At 40.4% G+C, this 22,162-nt stretch overlaps 1 protein-coding gene across 1 annotated transcript in view; it reads right to left on the minus strand.

The window, feature by feature from the left end:
* Positions 1-20,583, minus strand: part of LOC141500135 (band 4.1-like protein 4B) — a 143,924-nt gene extending 123,341 nt beyond the window's left edge. The window contains exon 1 of the mRNA XM_074203072.1: positions 20,329-20,583. Within this exon, the coding sequence (XP_074059173.1) occupies positions 20,329-20,583 (255 nt within the window). The remainder of the gene's footprint in view (positions 1-20,328) is intronic.
* Positions 20,584-22,162: the final 1,579 nt, after the last annotated feature.

Below are 22,162 nucleotides of genomic sequence, written 5' to 3' on the forward strand. Positions count from 1 at the left end.
CAAAAAAAAAAGGCAAATGAGAAGAATGCCTTAAAAAGCAGAACTGGCCAGCTGGAAAATGAGATAAAAAAGCTCTCTGAAGAAAATAACTCCTTCAAAGGCAAAATGGAACTAAAGGAAGCTGGTGACTTTGCAAGAAATCAGGAAGAAATAAGACTCTTCCAAAAAAAGTAAAAAATTAGAAGAAAAAGTGAAATATCTCACTGGTAAAACAACCAACCTTGAAAACAGATCCAGAAGAAATAATTTAAAAATTATTGGGCTACCTGAAAGTCACGACCAGAAAAAAAGAGTCTATACTTCATTTTTCAAGAAATAATACAGTAAAATTGCCCTGAGTTCCTAAAAGCAGAGGGTAAAATAGAAATTGAGGGAATTCACTGGTCACCTCTTGAAAGAGATCCCCAAAGATATTCCAGGAATATTATAACCAAATTCCAAAACTCCCAAATCAAAGAGAAAATTCTAAAAGCTGCCAGAAACAATTCAACTGCCGAGGCTCCATAGGCAGAATTACACAAGATCTGGCGGCATCTACATAAAGGGCTTGAAGGGATTGGAATATGATATTCTAGAAGGCAAAAGATCGTGGTTTACAATCGAGAATCAACTACTCAGCAAAATTGAACATCCTCTTTCAGGGGAAAAGATGGATTTTCAATGAAACAGGGGACTTTCAAACTTTCCTATTGAAACAACCAGAGCTGAACAGAAAGCTTGATCTCCAAGTACAGGACTCTGGTGAACCATAGAGGAGGTAGATAAGAAGGACTAACTATGAAGAACTTGATAATGTTGAACTGTTTGTATTCCTGCATGGGAAGAAGATATTGATAAATCATATGAACTTTCTCATTTATAAGAACTGTTAGAGGGAGCATATGTAGACAGGGCACAGGAAGGAGTGTAATAGAATGGTATAATGTAGTAAAAAGATGGAGTCAATAGATGATAAAGGAAAGTACTGGCAGGAAGGGAAAGGAGATGAAGAAGAAGCTAAGAAATGTCACATATGAGTCAAGAAAAAGATTTTTCAATGGAGTGGAATGGGGGAAGGCTAGGGGGAATGAGTGAGTCTTCATTCTCATCAGAAATGTCTCAAAGAGGAAATACCACTTAATAGCATAATAGAGAAAAATGAAAAGAAAGGGATGGGATAAGGGGGAATGGAGGAGGGGAAGGGAGGAATAGGTGATAGAAGAGAGGGAAGATTGTGGGAGAGGGTACTCAGATATAACACACTTTTGGACAGGGCCAGGATGAAAGGAGAGAGAGAGAATAGAATAAATGAGATTGGGCAGGAATATAGTAGAGGGAAATACAGCTAGTAATAGCAACTGTGGGATAAAATATTGAAGTGACTTCTCTGGTAGACTTATGATAAAGAAAGCAACTCACCCCAGAGACAGAGCCATTGGAATCTGAACCCAGACTAAAGTATATTTTTTACTCTCCCTCACTATTCTTGAGGTTTCTCATCTTCTTGGGGGGGTTATGTTTACTCTTACAACAAAATTATTGCAATAATATAAAATAAATCTAGGAAAAATAAATTAACTAATCAAAACAAAATAAAAAGTTAAAAAATCAATTGAGTAACAAACTGCATGTGGTATATGAATATATTACTGGGCTACAAAAATGATTAATAGAAAAGTTTGGAAATACTTATATGAACTGATGCAAAGTGAATGGAACCAAGAAAACAATATACACAATGCCTATAAAGCAAATGGTAACTACAAAATAGTCAAAATTGAATGCTATGAAATAATTATGAAGAACTTTCACTCCAAAGGAATATGAGAAGACACCTCCCCCTTCTATTTCTTAGCAAAAGGCAGAAATATTGAATATGTATCTTATGAAAACTTCATGTCAATTCAGACTTTTTCAAGATAAGTTTTTTTAATTTTTTTAGGTTTTTGCAAGGCAATGGGGTTAAGTGGCTTGCCCAAGGCCACACAGCTAGGTAATTATTAAATGTCTGAGGCCGGATTTGAATGCAGGTACTCCTGATTCCAGGGCAGGTGCTCTAATCCACTGCGCCACCTAGCTGCCCCACTGCGCCACCTAGTCGCCCCTCAAGATGTTATTTTTGCTGAACTTTTCGTTATTTTAAAGGATAGCTCTCTGAAAGAAAAGGATGGGCAAACATTGGGAAATGCAGGTGATATAAAAAACAACTAAAATTATAGTCTTTAAATTTAAAAAAAAAACGACAGAACCATGACTATATTCCTTTGCCTTTGCCTCCCAGTCTTATGATTTTTCCATTAAATTCAAATACCTCCACTGAACTATAATCTCAATTTTGTTGAAATGAAATACGAAGTGATATAACTTCACTGCAAAAACTTTTTTACTTCTCATTTGTGGTTAGGTGGCAAGAATGAGTCCCACAGAAAAAATATTTTGAAAGGACTAGGAATGTCTGTAAATGTCCTCACTAGAAAAACTGAATCAGAGAATGTCCAAACTGGAAGGACTGTTATCTGTCTTCTACTCTAGTCTATCATCCACTTAAACAAGCAACTCTACAGTAATTCCAAGTGGCAATCCTTTCCCAATCTGAAGACCTCCAATGAGGAAGAATTCAACTCCTGAGCCTGATTTGAACAGGTCTTTCCCAAGTAGAGCCTCTAGCCCTGGAATCTTTAATGGGCAAGAATACCTGACAGTATCATAACAAAGTAACAGACAAACATACACACATATACATATATCTATATCTAAATATATGTATATTACCTAAATATATATATGTATATTACCTAAATATATATATGTGTGTGTGTGTGTGTGTGTATATATATATATATATATATATATATATATATATATATATATATATATATATATATATATGGGGGGAGAGAGAGAGAGAGAGAGAGAGATACCACACATACATATATAGTATGCTACCTTTTAGGAATTGGGCAAATTCCTTACCTCTTCTCACTAGAACATAAATTTATAATTGAAAAAAAAATCCTGATTTTATTAAAAGATGTGAAATATCTAGAGGCAGCTAGGTGGTTGGATAGAGCACCTTCCCTGGAGTCAGCAGAACCTGAGTTCAAATCCAGCCTCAGACAATAATTGCCTGGCTGTGTGACCTTGGGCAAGTCACTTAACCCTATTGCCTTTAATAATTTTTTTAAAAAAGACTTGAAATAAAGGGGCAGATAGGTGGCGCAGTGGATAGAGCACCAGCCCTGGAGTCAGGAGGAGTTGAGTTCAAATACAGCCTCAGACACTTAATAATTATCTAACTGTGTGGCCTTGGGCAAGCCACTTAACCCCATTTGCCTTGAAAACAAAAAACAAAAAACAACAAAAAAAGTGAAATAGCTCAAAACTATCTTCCATAAATGTCAGCTTCTATTATATTGGCCTTCCTTAAAAACTAAATAAATAATTTTTAACAAGTTAATTGACATTTACAAATAACTACAAAGCATTTCACAACTATTTCATTTGTTCCTCATATCTCAAGGGAAAGATTTACAGATATTATTAATCCTCATTTTATATGTAAGATAATGGAATGCAAGAAATTAAGGAAGGAATCTTTAGAAGTCATTCAGCCAAATTCCCTCATTTTACCAAGGAGGAAATGCAGGTCCACAAGTGAAACAATTTGCTACAGTTTTTCTAACTCTAAATTCAACCTTCTTTTACAGAGCCAATTAGCTGAATCTCTTAAGAGAGCAGATCTAGTGCATTAAGGTGCTAATACAAATGGGAGAACTGAGAGCCAAGAATTATACCTTATATAATGACAAATTTGTCAGGAAATAGAATCAGCAAAGGGACAATTCAGAATAAAAGGAAGAAAAATCCAGAAAGCTCATTATTGTAGAACCCTAGGCAGAGTTAACCAGGCTAAATACTATAGAAAAAATCAAAGAAAATTAGAGCTGAGAAAATACCAATGGAGTTTGTTGGTGCAAATTGGTCTAAGCAAGTTCAACTCCTCACCCACTCTGGGGAATAGTTAAGGGACCTTCAGTATAAAGAGCAAAATGTTATAGTGCTTCATACAGTGGAGCCACACAGCACTAGTTTGCACTAATCTAAATGTACATTTCTTCTGATGCGTCTCTGTTGTTTCTGTGCCAATTTCAAGAATTTCCCTATCTCAAACTGTCTCTTCTTATATAAACAGACCAACCTTTTGTCTACTTCTAGGTAGGACTGCCTTCCTTAAAAAAAAAACCCGGAAAATTAGAATTTTGGCCAAAGTAGACCTCTACTAGATGTATGCTATCGACTCTGCCAAGATCAGTACCAAAATGGCCAAAAACACATAGGGCAAGATACCCTTGGAAGAAGAGTCGGATCTAGGCCCAATAGTAACTGGGATGTATTAGGATCTGGGACATAACTGGAAAACTTCATTTGCAAAGATTAAAAATGAGAATATAAACATGGAAACAGGTAGATAATAGAGTATTAATTGAGTATTCACAGTATATGGACCAATCCTCTTAGTAAAATTAAAGGTAAGGATTATGCAATAGAGTTGTGATTGAAGAGGAAGAAAGGTCTGAACAACCCCAAAAGAATTCTCTCTATTCCACAGAGGGAGAAGGGAGGCAAGATCCATCTAACCTAAGTAACAGCATGTTGATTCTCCTAGGTCTTTGACCCAACCATATTGGTCTACTTTCAGTTCCTCACATATAACACTCCATCTCCATCTTTCCACTGGCTATCCTCCACATCTGGAAACCTTCCTTCTTCAATTCTATGTCTCTCAGAAACATTGATTTCTTTTAAGGCTCAGTTCAAATGCCAACTTCTGCAGGAGGCCAATATATTGCCCCTAAATGCCAGAGCCTTCCTTTCTCAGGATATCTTCCTTCTACTTTTTATGTTATCTTGTATTTATCTACTTACCTATATGTTATTTCTATGTTGTTTCCCTACTAGAATGTAAGCACTTGAGTGGAGAGTAATTGTTTCTGCTTTTTGTTGTATCACTAGTAACTAAACATAATGGCTGGTATACACACTAAGTGATTAATAAATATTTGTTAATAGATATCCTGTGAAAAAAATGCAAAGATTCAATTAGACCCACCTTGATTTAAATCTGTCATAAGTAAGGACAAGGGAAGATTTAAAACAATGTTAAGATTTTAAATCTAGAACCAGGGGAAATCATAGTTGGGACTCTTGGGCATAAGATTATCATTGGAATATTCATTCCCTGCTTCTTTCTGATTCCTTCTTAGAAACCCTATTCAATAGAGGATTGTTATGTGGCACAGTAGATAGAGTCGTGGCTATTCACTGTGTGACACTGGGCAAGTCATTTAACCCTATTTGCATCAGTTTTCTCTTCTGTAAAATACCTGGAGAAGGGAATGACAAACCTCTGCACTACTTTGGCCAAGATAATCCTAAATGGGGTCACAAAGAGTCAAACATAACTGAAATGACTCAATAACAACAAATCAGTTTCAAAAAGTCATTCCCAATTCCTTAATTGTCAGTGTTCATGCTTTCCTGAAAAATTATATATATATAATCTGTTTACATATTTTATCTTACCCATTGTAAGCTCCTAAGGGCAGGGGCTGTTACTCATTTTGACTTTATATCTAATAATGTGTCTTCCACATAGCAAATACCTGCTTAATGTTTGTTAGCTTGAACTGAATTGGATTTGAAGTAGTTTATTATCCCTGTAGGACTCAAAAACTTTTTTTACATACTTACCATATCTGGAGTCACTCTTTTATTCCTGAATGACAAAGAGCTAAAACCTGCCAGTACACCCACTGCCTTCACTACTGGGCTGTAGCCTCTAACAAATATCACCAAACTTGTGATGTCCTTTTGCAAGTGGGGAGGAGAGAAATGCTTCTTTTTAGTGTTTACTGGCTCAAAAAAGGATCTAGATGGTATCTCTCCCTCCTTTACCGACACATTGCTTTGCATTATTTTCATGAACTTACTAAATTCTAATTTATGGGCAGCAGGTGGCATAGTGGATAGAGAGGAGTCAGGAAAACTACTCTTCTCAAGTTCAAATCTGGCTTCAGACACTTACTAGTTGTGTGATCCTGGACAAGTCACTTCATCCTGTTTGCCTTGCCTTCTGTCAAATTGAGCTGGAGAAGGAAATGGTAAACCACTCCAGTATTTTTGCCAAGAAAACCTCAAATAGGATCACAAAGAGTTAGACATGTCTGAAAACAACTGAACAAATACAAAAATATTCTAATTTGCACTCCATCTGTTTAGTAATTGTCCTAATACCCCTACTATGTATGCTATAACTCTAGAAGAACAGGGGCTATATTTTATTTCTTTTTCTATCCTTCCTAATTCCTGGTATATTTAGTAGAAAATGAATATTTGATGAATAAATTGAGGAATGAATGAATCCAAGTTCTTTTAAAGAAGGGTTGAGGGATAGATGCCCAGCTAGCCCTAGTAATTAACAAAAATTCACATGCTGATTGCTGTCGCCACCATCTCCTACCAATATTAGGCAGCACCTGTAGGACTGGTGAATGTCAAGTCAAGGAGCATTTATTAAGTACCCACTGTCTGCCAGACAAGGGTTAATCCCTGGGAATACAAAAAAAAAAAAAAGGCAAAAGCCAGTCCCTTCTTGGAAGGAGCTCACAGTCAAATGGGGAAGACAACATGCAAACAACTGTTTGCAAATAAGATAGTGACAGGATAAACGGATGATAATAGTAGAAGGAAGGCACTAAGATTAAGGACTAGGAAAAGACTTCTTATAGAAGGTAGAGCTTTAGTGGAGACTTAAAGGAAGCTGGAGAAGACCAGAGTCAAAGATAAGATAGATTACAATGAGGGAGAGGGGTTAAATTGGTGGGGAGCTTGGTTATGGGGAGTAAGACATAAAAGATTGAAAAAATAGGAAAAAGACAGATTATCAAGGATTTTTACAAACAGAACTTTATATCTGATTCTAGAGGCAAGCAGGAACCAATGATGTTGACCGAATGGGACTGGGAGGGGGAGGGGGAAACGTGCTTTTTACCAATTTGAGAGCTAAATGGAAGATGAACAAAAGTGGTGAGACAGAGCGAGACCAAGCAGGCTACTGCAATAGTACAGGCACAAGGAGATAAGAGCCTGAAGCTGGGTGGAAGAGATAGCAAAGGAAAGGAGTATTGGAGAGATGGTAGGGCTTGGCAACTGGGTGGATATGAAGGGAGAGACAATAAGGAGGCAGGGATGACACTTAGTCTGAGAGTTGGGGCAACTAGGAGGATGGTGATACCCTCAATAGTAATTAGGAAGAGGGGAGGGTTTGGAGAAAATCTAATGAGTTCAGTTTTGGGCTTTTTGGCTGTCCTAGTTGGCTAGGAAAGAAAAATGGAAACCTTCCTGGTATGGCACTGGTTCAGAATGGAAAAGACATCATTATGGAGGTATTGTAAGAAATAATTATGGTTAAGCAACTCCAGGAACAGCAGCAAGTATTGGAGCAGATAAAAATGAAAAACTGCTATCCAAAAGAATTTCTACTTTTAGTTTAAATTGTGTATTTAGGTGGTTGTTTTATCTTGTTCCCCAAAACACTTTGTCTTTTAAACCCTATAACTATTAAAACGCTATAGATGACTACTCAAAGATTTAGAATATTAATTATAACTTCTAATTATATGACATTAGAATACATATAATCATGAAACCTTTTTAGAAAAGTTTTATAAATAGAACATAACTAACAATGGATGAGAATCACAGAATCCTACTGCATTAGAGCTAGGAAGGACCTTAAGAAATCCTCTATTTCAACCCTGAGCTAACAAGAGCTGACTTTCCCAATGTCACACAATAGCAAAACTCTGACTAAAACCCACATCTCTCTCCCAGTTCTTTCTAACTACAAACTATCGCTTATATTACACACACACACACACACACACACACACACACACACAAACATATTAATTTATTTTCAAAGAGGTTCGAGTGACATTGAGGGTGTCTTGACCAGCTCGTGATTTGGATTTAAGTGAGGCAGAGTTGCACAGTCATCAGCCCCACTCACATTTCCAATGTGATTGAAGTTAAGTGGCAAGATAAAAGTCAAGATGACTGGCAATGGTCTGAGATGCAGTGGATGACCTTGGTGTCTTTAGCCACCTTCTTGGCCAGTGAAACAAATTGTTCTCATCTGCCCACTGCATAAGGGAAGTCTCCACATGCTTGAGGTAAACATCCCTCCTAACTCATTGATTGGGAAAAGTAATGAATAGAAAGACTTGTAGGAGTAAACAAAGTTATTCCTTGACTCACTTAAAGTAAGTAAGTATATCTGTTTAGGTAACCTGTTTCAATATACAATTTATGGTAAGACTTTGAAAAAGGTATTATGACATAAAAGAAAAACTACTATTTTAGGAACCAAGAAACGGGTTCTGCACTGGTCTCTATTGTGCCATGGCAAAAATAGCACTGGGGCTAGGAGATAGAAGACCTTGAATCTTGACTCTGCTAATATAGGTTCTCAAGATTTAGAACTAGAAGACAGATGAGAAGCCATCTGATCTTATCACTTCATTTCATATATCTATGAAACTGAACCTCAAAGAGATGAACAGATCAGTCCAAGATCACAGAGTTAATAGAAAGCAGAGCTGGGATATGAACTCAGATCCTTTGATTTCAGCTTTCACTGCACCTTCCCTTATACCTTGTTGCCTCTACCATTATCCATGTGATATTATAGAAAAGCATTTAACTTTCCTAGTCTCAGTTTCTTCATTTGTAGGACAAAGGAAGTTGAACTAGGTGATCACTCAAAAGTTCCTTTTAAGTTGATTCATATAGCTCCCAGGGAGGCTAGGTCCTTTAAATACTAACTGCCCTTTAGAAAGCATTGTTCACTAGAAATATTTATATAAAACTGAAGCAGAATGAAGTGAGAAGAATTAAGAAAACAATTTATACAATTAGAACACTGGAAAGCCAAACAATTAAAAAAGACTTAACAACTCATATCAGCCAAATGACCATTTATCATTCCAGAGGATTCATTATGCTACTCACCCTTTTGAAAAGAGGGGTAATGGACACAGTACAGAATGAGACATTGCATTTTGGGGCATGGTAAAAACAAAATTTTATTTTGCTTAACTATAATTATTTGTTACAAATTTTTCTTATATTAGAGGAAGAGAGGTTAGAGGCAGAGAAAATTCATTTTAAAAAATCTTTTTTTAAAAAGAAGTTGAACTTATGTTCATGGATACAATTGTCTATCCATCTCCTCTTTTCTTCCTGTTTAGTCTTTGACACTTGACTAATAAAAGTTTTTGGATCTTGACTTTAACTCTAACTCCATTCTAATTCTTCCTGATTCCAGCTCTGATCTTCCCCTCCCCATACGTTGCTGCTTGGATAATTACTCAAGTTTGTGAATGACCTAAGACGCAGGCCTCTGACTCCAAATGGTAGACAGTTTCTCATAGGTTAAATCCCTTCTTTTGATGCCCCCCCCAACTTAGAAAGGCATCTGAGATTTCCCAAATACATGAAATGGGAATGAGATGATATGAAACCCCCTTCCCAGGCAGAGTTTGTTTTCTTAAACATAATTTTTAGAAGGACTTTCCAAAAACATTGATTTTCCTTTTTTGTCACAATGATGGGTATGACGTGGAAACTCAAAAATTGTTTAAAGTTGTCTTTCTCAGATTGGTAGTGATTTATTTGTCTTCCATATGACTGTCCAAAGTCCAGGTTTTCCTATAAATTGATAAGTAATGAAGAATAGAACCAGGAAGAACAATTTACAGAACAACAACAACACTATAAAAACAACTTGGAAACATGTAAGAATTATGATCAATAATAGCTTTCATGATTTGTAAAGGAGTGATGGTGAAATATGCTATATCAATGACAGATTCTAGGATTAAAAATGAGACATATATTTGCATACAACCACTGAGGGAATTTGTTTTGCTTGACTATGCATATTTTTACCAGAATTATTTTCTTTTTTCGAATCAGGTGAGGAAAGGGCTATAAAGGAAATAAAATGAATTTAAATAGAGATGGGGAAGGGAAGTGTTACTGATGTGAAATGCGGCATATACTTTCAGATGAGGTCACTAAGAAAGTTTCACTTAACTGTTTTACTTTATTAAAAGAGATTCTCTAAAAGAGTGGGTGTAATGTGTAAATGTTTGAAATGTTAAAATAAAATTTGTCAAAATGTGGAAGCAGAAAAAAATTCTTATGTAAAGCTATACAGTAGAAAGCTTTGGCTTTGGAAGTCTGAAATGTGGGCTCAAATTCTGCCTTGCCCCCCCCCCCCCACCCCATGTATGGCCTTTGACAAACCATTTGACTTGTTTTGGACTCAGTTTCATCATATATAAAATGAAAGGGTTGGAGTAAATGACCTCTGTCTCTTCTAGTTTTAAATCCAATATTCCATATTAAAACCAATATTTGATAAATAATTTAAGTTCATAGGTCTAGAACTGAAAGGGACTTTTAAAACTATCTAGTACAATCCTTTAATTCTTTAGATAAGGAAACAGAAGATCATGGAAGTTAATTGATTGGCCAAAGGTCACATACTGCTCATTAAAGTAAGCACTGAGTACTCCTTCAATTATGTTCCAGTCACACCAGGTAAGGATTAAGGAGACCAAGAATTTGACCCTCACTAACACTTTTTTAAGTCCCTCTCCTGCTGCCATGATGGAACAATTTCTCCTCCTTTTTGGCTTGATCATGCTATCTAGATCCTGGTTTCACCTCTATGCAATTTCTATTCCATATTTTGGGACTTTAAGGATCTCCCCTCAAACACTTCAAAGTTCTTTAACTTTCTCAATTCCTACAATCTCCAGCTTGATCTCACCATTCACTCTACCTCCAGGCTCCAAAATTCTAAAATTCCTTTCTCAGATCAAAACCTTCTATCCTGCCATTTCCTCCTCTACCTCAGTCCTATTTTCGCCTATTCTCTTTCAATGCAAGTTTTGTCATGAGTGAATTTAGTGCCTATTCCGAATGACATTGAAAAAAGTTAGAAGAGTCTTATCACAGCTGGAGAGAAGCTGGGGAAGATAGCTATTCTCTATCTATCTACCTATTTTCTCCAAATCTGGCCCTGCTATGCTGCTTTACTTTCCTTCCTTCAAAGTCTTGACCGAAGGGTTAATAACTTCAAAAGTATACTATCCTTTAACTTATTCCCTTAACCTATTATAATTCACACCTAGGTTATTTTCACCATATGACTTCTTTACTCCTACTTACATATGCATAAATATTGACCCCTGCCCTCATGTCATGTTCTTATTTCATCTGAATTGTTAAGTAAATAGTATACCCATAAATTGCAGGTATCAGAACAATAGTCTGATAGTAAGTTTCTGAATTTATTAAAAGAGCACCAGATCAGAAGTTTGATGACCTAGGCTAGACTCTTCTGTAACCTTTCTTTTGCAAAGATAAAGAAGATTCTTTTAAAGACTTGTTATGAGGGCGGCTAGGTGGCGAAGTGGATAGAGCGCAGGCCTTGGAGTCAGGAGTACCTGGGTTCAAATCTGACCTCAGACACTTAATAATAATTACCTAGCTGTGTGGCCTTGGGCAAGCCACTTAACCCCATTTGCCTTGCAAAAACCTAAAAAAAAATTGTGATCAACACAGTATATAAAGCGATTTGGGATGATGCTTCTAGATGCAGCTAATTGCAGATTGTGATCATTCTCTCAGCAAAAATAATACAAATAACTTTCTAAGATTTTACAATTACTATTGTTAATGAATTGTCTATGCAACAACTTTAATATTTAAGTAATCCTAAAACATTACAGAATTTAATAATTTAATAAAATTAAATTTACTGGGAAATGAGGTTTCTCCAGTTTATTTAATATATAATATATGATGAATTTGGTTGAGCTTAAATGACTAATAAATGTAGAAATGTTATTAATGAAGTATACAAGCATATATCTGAATTATCCTAGAAATTAGAATAAGATTAAATATGGGAATGAGTCAAGTAGCAAGTTGAGGGAATAAACTATAAATGAGGTTGATGACTCATGTAACCCTGCTACACTTTAAAAGACGATTTTTGAGTAAAGTTGTGTAAATGTTATATTCATTTTACATATGAAGAAACTGAGACTCAGAAGTTACTTAATTTATTCCTGATCAAATAACTGGTAGAAAGCAATACTAGGGAATAAAACCTAGGTTTTCCAACCTCAGACTCAACATTTATCCTACAAGCCGCCTCAAAAAGGCAACCCTGTTTTCTTTCAAAGTTTTAAGACGAGAGTAATTTTTCTGCACCTTGTACAGAAAGAGGGCAACTAGATGGCACAATGGATAGAAGTACTAGCCTGGAGTCAAGATGACTTATCTTCTTGAGATCAAATCCAACCTCAAATACTCACTAACTAAGCCACTCTGAGCAAGTCATTTAATCCTGCCTGCCTCAGTTTCCTCATCTGTAAAATGATCTAAAGAAGGAAATGTGGCAAACCACTCTAACATCTTTGCCAAATAAACTCCAATTGGGGTCACAAAGAGTCAGGCATGACTTTAAAAAAATCCAACAAATGTAGGGGGAAAAATTCTTTAAACATTGCCTTTTAAAAATAATGATTTTCACCCTGAAAGATGAGGAATCATGCATCTTTGTGAAAAGTTCTACCCACCAATATGAAAGAAGACTCAACTGCTCACTTCCCAATTTAGCTCTAATAAATCTCCAGCTCAATAGATTCTTTCATTGTTCCTTTCTCCTATTCCCAATATCAACAGTCCAAGTCAAGCCAAGTATTGGCATACTTAGACATGTTATCCTCCAGATTTTCCAAGGTGTTGCCTGATATCTCTCTCTCTCTCTCCAAATGCTACCCACACAAATATTTACCATCCTAGCAGTTATTCTTTCCAAAGTATTTTGTTCTCTGCTCAGTCAGTCTAAGATGCCTAGTCCAAAACTGATAGACTTTTTAATCAAGAGTCACAAAGATGAAGCTAGTATTGGAACAGTTGTTTTCCAAAGCTGATCTTTCCATTTTTCAGGCCTGGTGAGACTGATAAATTTTTTACTAATTAATTTAGGAAAAAATAGTTTAGACCATTATTTTATCAAAATTCCATTTTGATAAATGGTGATCCTTTTACCTTTGTTCTACTGAAAAGAATCTCAGGAGAGCCTTAGAATTCATATGACTGACAATGCTTTCCAGTTTCATTTTACAAACCTCCAAAAGACCAAGGCCTCTCATAATACCTACTTTTGTGAATGAGAATGTAGTAGGACTAAGTAAAACTGGTTAAGTATAACAATAAATATCAAGAATAGCTTTCCCTGATGTGTCCTGAAGTTTTTATTCCTCATATAATCAGATTTTCATGACATCTTATTAGTACAGTAAAGAAGCCTTGAAGTCAGGAAGAGCTGAGTCAAAGACCTGCCTTTGACATTTGATGGTAGTCACTGAACCTATCAATATTCTTGAGTATAGGCCTGTTTTTCACTTCTTTTTGTATTCACAATGCCTGACACACTATAAATTTTATTAAGAAATTGTCTATTCATTTATATTAAATATTCATTATTAATAAATCCTAAGAGATTATAGGAGATATATATATATATATATCTGAAAGAGATATGAGTAACTACTTACTTCTCTCTCTCTCTCTCTCTCTCTCTCTCTCTCTCTCTCTCTCTCTCTCTATCCTCTACTTCAATTTTACTTATATCCCCCAAAGGATATAAGATTTTTGCCTCCTACTTCTCTCACATTTCTTCACAATATTTAGCAAAGTACAGGGATATTCATAGTAGTTCAATTTCTCTAAGCAAGTAGAATGTTTTTTTCTCCTTATCATTATACAGTACTTTTTTTTTAATTGAACTACTGTAAATAAAGAATTGTGGCTACAGGCTGGAGTTAAAGAAAGCTTCTGGAAAGAGATAATGGTAGAGCTAGGCTATAAAGGAGGAGAGGGGTGGAGCAAGGTAGTCAGGAAGCAGGTAGGATTGGTTTCTCCACTCTCCAGACGTGAAAATATGAACAGCAAGCAGAAACATATAGCAAACATTTTTCTTTTTTGCCCAATTGAAAGGAATGGTTTGATCTCTTGGTATCTCAACAAAAAAATTATCTTGGTTTCATGAGGAAACTACTTAGCTATCTTTGGACCCCAGCGGATCTTTAACTTTCATTCAGGTCAAGTGAAGATGCCCTCCTCCCACAATAACAGGTCAAAGTCTCTCTAAAGGCAAAGGAAACAAAAAAGATAATTTGCATGATCATTTTATTTGCATAGTCAGGCAGGCATAGTAGAAAAGAACATTAGACTACTAGTCAAGCTATATGAAGCCTCTAGAAACTTTTGCTTAAATGTGTTTTTAAAAGATTCACTCAAATATAAACTGAGCTTAGTCTTTAAGTTCTTTCATATAAAAAGACCTTGGAATGGTTCAGAGGAAAAGAGTGTGAATTCTAATGAAGGAAGAGCTAGAGTCCAATCCCTAATCAGTTGTGTGGCCTTGGGTCAAGGTTTTGAGGCTCAGATTTCTTCATCTTTGATTTACTACCTATATGTGGTCTTTAAAATGATAAAGTTGGGGCGGCTAGGTGGCGCAGTGGATAAATCACCCACCCTGGAGTCAGGAGTACCTGGGTTCAAATCCAGTCTCAGACACTTAATAATGACCTAGCTGTGTGGCCTTGGGCAAGCTACTTAACTCTGTTTGCCTTGCAAAAACCTAAAAAAAAAAAAAAAGATAAAGTTGTTGTTTGACTACACTTTTTGTGAAAGATTTCGTGAGGCAATTCAAATAGAATATTGAGAAGGGAGCTGGGAAACAGATTCTGAAACATCCAGATCTTCAGTAAATCAAATGTGTGACACTGGGTAGGTCACTTAACCTCTCTGTGCTTCAATCTCCCTATCTATAAAATGGAAGCAATACCTACCCCTATTTTCCTACCTCTCAGGGTTGTTGTGGGAATTAAATATAATGTCTGCAAAACATTTGAGCTTCCTGGAGAATGGCTCAGTATAAATATAAAATAATTTATTAAAGTTGAAAAAAAAATTAAGTTGAAGGAGGTGATTTTTTAAGTTACCTTCCAGCTCTACTCCCCATGGCCCCTAATTGAGGACAGTGTCTTACTGAGCAGTGGCTGCTTCTGTCAAACTCTCCCCTTTCTCCCAAAATAAAACTTCCTGGGCTTCTGTAGATGCTGCTGTCACCCCCCTCTCCACCATGCACCCTCCACCTCCACTTCAGTCCACTCTCATCCTTTTCCTCTATAACATCAATTGTTTTCCTCTCTCCATGGCTCAATGGACTCCACTTTTTGGACCATTTAGTTTCTTCTACACTATGTCAGAATCATGGCTTGAAAATTCTAAAACACCTGAGAAGTCAACCAGCCCCAAAGCCTCCTTTTTTGTTGTTGCTCAGTCCTTTTTTAGTTGTTGACTCTTCATGACTCCATTTGATGTTTTCTTGGCAATGATATTGGAGTAGTCTGCCTTTCCTTCTCCAGTTCATTTTAGAGATAAAGAAACCGAGGCAAACAGGGTTAACTGACTTATCCAGTGCCACACAGCTAATAAGTGTCTGAAGTCAGATTTGAATTCAGGAAGACGAATCTTCCTAATTCTAGTCCTGGTGCTCTATTTGCACTTTGCCACCTAGCTACCCCAAAGACCTCATTTCACCAAAGAGAAAATTGAAGCCAAGAGGAGTTAAATGCTTTGCCCAAGGTCACAAAGGGAGTAAACAGATAGCATTGCCAGCATTTAATCCCAGGTCCACTAAATCTAGGGTTTGGCCTTTTTTTTTTAACCTAAAGCACCACCCCTCTCTTTCTTTCCATTGTCCCTTGAAATCTTAGCCCTAGATGTTCTGTTCCCCACCCACTCCCCTTTTCCTTCCCTCCATTCATCATTTTGTCTTCATTAGTTGTCTCTTCAGAGACAACTCCTTGCTCCCTGTGTTCTCCCCAGATCTTTCACCCTGGGTTCCTTCTACCTTTGAGAGCTCCATAAGGGGAGAGGCAGTCTAATCCCAAAGAGGCTCTACCATTTAGCCCCAATCTCACTCTAAAAATCACCCCATGTCATACGAACCAAGGACACCTCCATTTGACAGGGCAATGACCTGACATGAAACATATAATATGATAGAAAATGCTCTTATTTATCCTGTTCTCTTACCCCTGCCCCCACAATAGTTTCTTCTCAATGTCCTTCTTATTGTCCCCAGCATTCTCCTAGCCATTCATCTATGAAAACTTATGAGTTTTCTCTTTTCTCTCTCTCTCTCTCCATCAAATGAGATAATAATGGTTGTTAATTTAACAGTTTATATACATGTGCTACTCTCATTATTATTTGCCATCCAGCACCAAGTCTTATCCATTCTTTTTCAAGAGGGCTTTGAAATGTGCTTCCTTGGTTTCCATTTCCAAGGTTACCAGTCAAGTTTTTCTTTACACTAATGTTACTGGCTAGCTAAGCCATTAATTACAATTAGGCCACTCAGTCATGGTTTAATTAGCTGTTATACCCTGGGTAGGCTTTATAGTAACTCACAGTTCATCCAGGCAATGACCAGGAAGGGGAGAAGGAACATATTCCTTATCTTCTTCTTGTCTTAAGGCTTCCCTTCTCAAAAGTGACCACTCAAGAAAGAAGAGACTTCTCAGAATGGGAAAGGGAATACTTGGGTATCCCCAATTGGAAAATGGTCCCCTGTTGCAAATGGCCTGGTATAATTATTGTCCTAGAAGTGACCCCTGCCGCATTGAAACTTCTCAAGTTTGCAAAGCACCTCACTAACCTGAGGTCTCCACTACTCTTTACATTTTTTTGAGGGGCCAGCATTCAGAAACACCTTAGTGAATATTTTGTCTAAAACATTTGATGAAAATGTTATTAAAAGGGGGACAGCAGATAAAATCTTCCCAAGGTACTTTCAGTAGTTTATTCAGCCAGTCTTTGAAGACCTCTGGTCTGATTTTAACAGGTCTTCTAATGTCAAATTCCAGTACTCTTTCCACTACAACTCATCCAGAGGCAGCTCCAGAGGCAGCTAGGCACCCCAGCAGCAATCCACTCTGCATTTACTTGACAGGATTTTGCTAGCACAGTCACCTCAGTCAAACTGAGACCTGGGAAAGATTCAAACTTAAAAAAAGGCCAAGGTTTCCTCACTGAATCTAGTCTTCTCCAGTCTTCCTGATCCATATCTGACCATTGGACCCAAATGGCTCTGGGAGAGAAAGTAAGGCTTGTGACTTTACACTGCATTCCCTTTAAATAAAATTCACTTGCAATTCATGGCATCACCAACCTGATGTCAGGGTTCTCTTCACTAAAGGACAAACAAAAACCAGGGAAAATGATGCAAGAAACTTACCAATGAAAATCAAATAACTTATACTCCTCCTAGCTCTAAAACTATGATCCTATAATTAATTATACACATATAATATTGATGTGCAGAAATATATAATGTAATATATATTTTATATGTATCTGAGAGAAAGAGAACCCCCCATATATATATGTATATATATATATATATATATGTATACACCAAGTTCCAGGTGTACCTTACTTTACACAACAGGTGTTGTTTGTAAATCAAATTGTAAAACAACAAAAGATTAATATCATACAACTTAAAATGGAATTTTTATCATTCAAAGAAATTCAGTCTTGGAAAGAATTCTTTTGCACACCCAAGACTTATTAAAGAACTGAAAAACACAGGGTCACAAAATAATGTAAACATCTGCATAAAGCCTTTGCTAGTCTGTTTGCAAGTGTGCGTATGGATATATTTAGGGTATCTTTGTTAAAAATTTGGTCAGATAAGCATTTTACACATCTCAACCTCTTCTGGGAGGGGTTTCAGGACTCATCTAATCCAACCAGTACCTGAACAGAATACCTTTACAAAATAATAACTGTAATTTACATAGCACTTTAAGTAGCAAAGCCCTTTTTGTACATTCTTTCATTTGAACTATACAATAACCCTAGTGATACAATTATACCCATTTTAGAGAGGAAATAAGATTTTAGAGAGGTTAGGTATCCAGGGTCAAACAGCTAGTGAATGAGATGGGCTCTGCTCTGAATCCAGATTTCCTCCTCCACATCCAGGATTCCACCAGTTTACCCAACCTAGGTGGAAAAGAGCACACACTAGAAGGCTTGGGGTCAAGGGAAAACCAGAGTTCAAATCTAGCCATTTGCTGGCTATGTGATTTTGGGTGAGCCATTTATTGTCTCAATTTACTTGACTGTAAAATGGCTTGAAATGAGGAGCAAAGGAGATAATATTTATAAAGCTTAGCACAGTGTCTATAAATGTTGGTTCCCTTCCCTTTTCCAGTTTGGTTATCAAGTCATTTGTCAGTGTGTCTGATTCTGTGTGACCCCATTGGGGCTTTCCTGGCAAAAGTACTTGGGTGGGGAATGTTTGTCATTTTCTTTTCCAGCTCATTTTACAATGAGCTAACTGAGAGAGTTAGGTGACTTGCCCAGGGTCACACAGCTAGTAGCTCTCTGAATCAAGGTCTAGATCATTCTAACTACTGAGTCACCCTTGTTCCCCTTCCAATTTGAATAAAATGATCTCCAGTGAGGGAAAACAGACTATATCTCCTCAGGCAGCACCTTTTACTTTTGGAGAGCTCTAGTCAATAAGAAGCTTTTCTTTACAGTAGTCTAAAATCCAGCTCCTCAATAATGCCCACCCTTTGCTCCTAATTTGCTCCTGGGGCCAAGTAGTTCAAGTCTAATCCTTTCAAGTGACAGCTTTCTAAACACTGGAAAACAGTCTTCTCCATTCCAGGCTAAACATTCTTGTTTTCTTTAAAGAATTCCATTCAGTTCAACATATAACCACCTCCATAAATGTTATATAAAATGTCTTTTGTTGTTGTTTGTTGTTACTGTGCTGAGGATACAAAGACCAAAAAAAAAAAACCCAACAAAAAACCTCAATAGCTCTTCCTTCAAAGAACCTCTATTCTACAAGAACTAATCATTTATGGTGGAATCCAAGGTCCCCTCCTACTGTTCTGCATACCTTCTTTGAAAATGTTCTAGTTTGCCCATATGCTTCCTAAAATGTGAGGCCCAGAATGAGTAAACACAATACTACAGATATAGTGTGACCATATTTAAAGCCATTTCATGAGATGACTGCAATAATGCAAAGGGCTTCAACTCTCTTCCCCTCCCCCTTTTTATGGCAGGTAGTGGAGGAGTGTTCCTGGCTTCTCCTTCCCAGAGCCTGAGGAGGACGGAATTGCAGGATCACACTGAACGGTTCTACTCTCTGAATTACAGCAACATATGCACCTTTTCCAAAGAAAGGCACCATTCACTCCTCCAAATAAAGAAGCTCAGTTCTCTTTTCCCAGTTAAAAGGAGGTACATGCTCATTCCACGGGAGCAGCAGCAAACACTTCAACATTATTTTTAATCATTTAAAGGCCTCGATGTGGGCTTTTTTTTTATTTCCAGGGAACACTAACTACAAAACAGGGACGCTGTCGTGGTTAAAAATGATTTCCCACGGAGCGAGCAGGATTCCTGAGAAATCAACCTGCTCCGGGTAAAAGCTGCCTGGAGAAGCATCAATTGTAAACGAGCCCTTGTGGGTTGGTTTTTAATGGAAATCCCTCCCTTGGCCAGCGTGGAGGCTCTGCGGCTCCCCCCGGGGCTAGCGCCGGGTCCCGGTGAAGCCTTCCCCCTCTCCGGGCTGGCTCTGGCCCGGCGCTTTGTCCTCGGGTCTCCCCAAGGCCGCGTCTGGCCCGGGGGGCGAGCGGGGGGCGGCAGGACCCCCCGGGCCCCGGCCTGCCGGCGCTGCCCGAGCTCTGCGGGCGGGGGAGACACCTGTGAGCGGCTGCGGCAGCCGGGCCGGGGGCCGCCGCGCCTCGCGCCCGCTCTGCCCGGGCCGCCGGGGGCCGCCGCGCCTCGCGCCCGCTCTGCCCGGCCCGGGCCGCCGCCGGGGGCCGCCGCGCCTCGCGCCCGCTCTGCCCGGCCCGGGCCGCCGCCGGGGGCCGCCGCGCCTCGCGCCCGCTCTGCCCGGCCCGGGCCGCCGCCGGGGGCCGCCGCGCCTCGCGCCCGCTCTGCCCGGCCCGGGCCGCCGCCGCCGCCGCCGCCCATAAAGTTCCTCCGTGCCGAAGTTTGCGCGCCCCTCCCCCACGCCCGGCCGGCCAGGCCCCCGGACCCCGCCGCCCCCCAGCAGAGCCGCGAGCAGGTCCAGGGCCGGCCCGGGCGGGCACTCACCGGCAGGTCCACGCTCACTTCGCTGCCATCGAGCAGGAAGACCCGGCAGCACAGGGCCGCCCTGCCCGCCGCGGCCGCGGGGATGTGCACCGCCGCGCCGCCGCTCAGCACGGGCCCGCCTGCGGGGCCGCCGGGCAGGGCCGCCGCCCCCCGCGGCCCCTCGTCCCCCGGCCCGCCGGCCCCGCGCCCGGCCGCTCCCCGCCCGTAGCGCTGCATCGAGCGGCGGCCAAAGGTCCTGCGCAGGAAGCTCAGCATCGCGGGGCGCCCCCGCACGGCCGCCCGCCTCGGGCCCGGCCCGGGGCCGCCGCTACTGCCGCCTCCCGGGGGCCCGCCGAGCCGCGGCCGGAGCGGCCCGGGGCCGCCGTGCAGGGGCCGCGGGCGGCCCGGGCTGCCTGGCGCTGCCTCCCCGGCGGGCGGCCCCGCTGCTGCGGCTCGCCCCCCGCGCCGCGCCGGCACCACCTCCGCCGCGGGAGCGCACCGCCGGAGAAGGGCGCCTGCGTGCTCCCGGGGCGCCGGCACACTGGCACACACCGGCCCTCCCCCGGGCACGCCCCCGAAGGGGGGAGCCGGCCGCCGAGGATGGGCTTCCTCGGGGGGGGGGGGGGGCGCCGGGCCGCCGCTCCCACCCCGCGACGTTCACTCCTCCCTCGGGACCGGACCGGAGTTTGCACCCCGAACCCCTGCCACCCCCTGCCGGCCGGTGCCCTCGGCCGCCGGGCTCGTGCCCGCGCGGACCAGGCGGCACCTGGATGCGTCCCTGGCACCCAGGGAGCTGCGCCCGGGGGCTCTTTGCCAGTTACCCCGCAACCTCCCCAAACTGTTGCTTAATCCGGCGGCCGCTGGTGCCCCGGAGCAGGGAGCGGCGGCACCGCTCGGGTCAGCAAGCCTTCAGTATGAGCCTGCTTGGGGCTACATGCCAGCGACATCCAAGGGAAAGACAAAAACAATCCCTGCTTTTAAAGACCTCACAATCCTACGGGGCGGGAACATGATGCAGAAACAACTAAGTGCAAACAAGCCTTTCCCACCCCCCTTTAATTCTAGTGCCTTCCCTCTGTGTTGGATAGCGCCAATAGTTATCCTCTACGGAACTTGTTTATACATGGTTGTTTCCACCCCATGGCACTGGAGATCCTTGAGATGAGGGGTTGCTTTGTATCCCCAGCCCTTAGCTCATAGCCTCGGCACTTTGTGAAGATGTCTCTGAGATTACCTCTCAACAGGATTGGGAAAGACTTCTTGCAAAAGATGGACTCTTCCCTGAGACTCGAAGGAAACAAGAGCCTCATTTTGTTTGCTAGGTTTAGGAGTGAAGAATTCTCTTCCCCTCCTCCTCCCCACCTTGGGGTCCAACTCCGGCTCTCCGTCATTGTAGGGTCTCATGAAGTCAGCTAACTATCCATCAACAAATATTTATCAGATGCCTACTCTTGAACTTATAGGCCATCTTATTGTCGCCACATTCTGTGTCCATCTGCAAGCTCTAAAGAATATAGAAAAGGGAAGACCATCATCCTATGGAGTTAAAAGGAACATTCCTGTGGGGTCCAACTCCAGCTCTACATCATTAGGGGGTCACATGAAATCAGATCTGCCTTCTAGCTTGATTCTGCTTGTCTATAGAAGGCTACTACGGTGTATAGTCTATAAAGAATATAAACACTAAGGAAGTAATCTGCTTTTAGGCAAGTCACCCACATCCTTAGGCATCAGTTTCTTCACTTGTGGTGAAGAACAAAGAGGAACACTATCTTGGAGAAAGCTTGACAATTAGGGCTGATATGACAACAACAATGTTCAAAGATATCTGACTCTTCCTTTACTGGTTGCAAGG

This window comes from Macrotis lagotis, chromosome X (genome assembly GCF_037893015.1).
Source record: "Macrotis lagotis isolate mMagLag1 chromosome X, bilby.v1.9.chrom.fasta, whole genome shotgun sequence".
Taxonomy (NCBI): domain Eukaryota; kingdom Metazoa; phylum Chordata; class Mammalia; order Peramelemorphia; family Peramelidae; genus Macrotis; species Macrotis lagotis.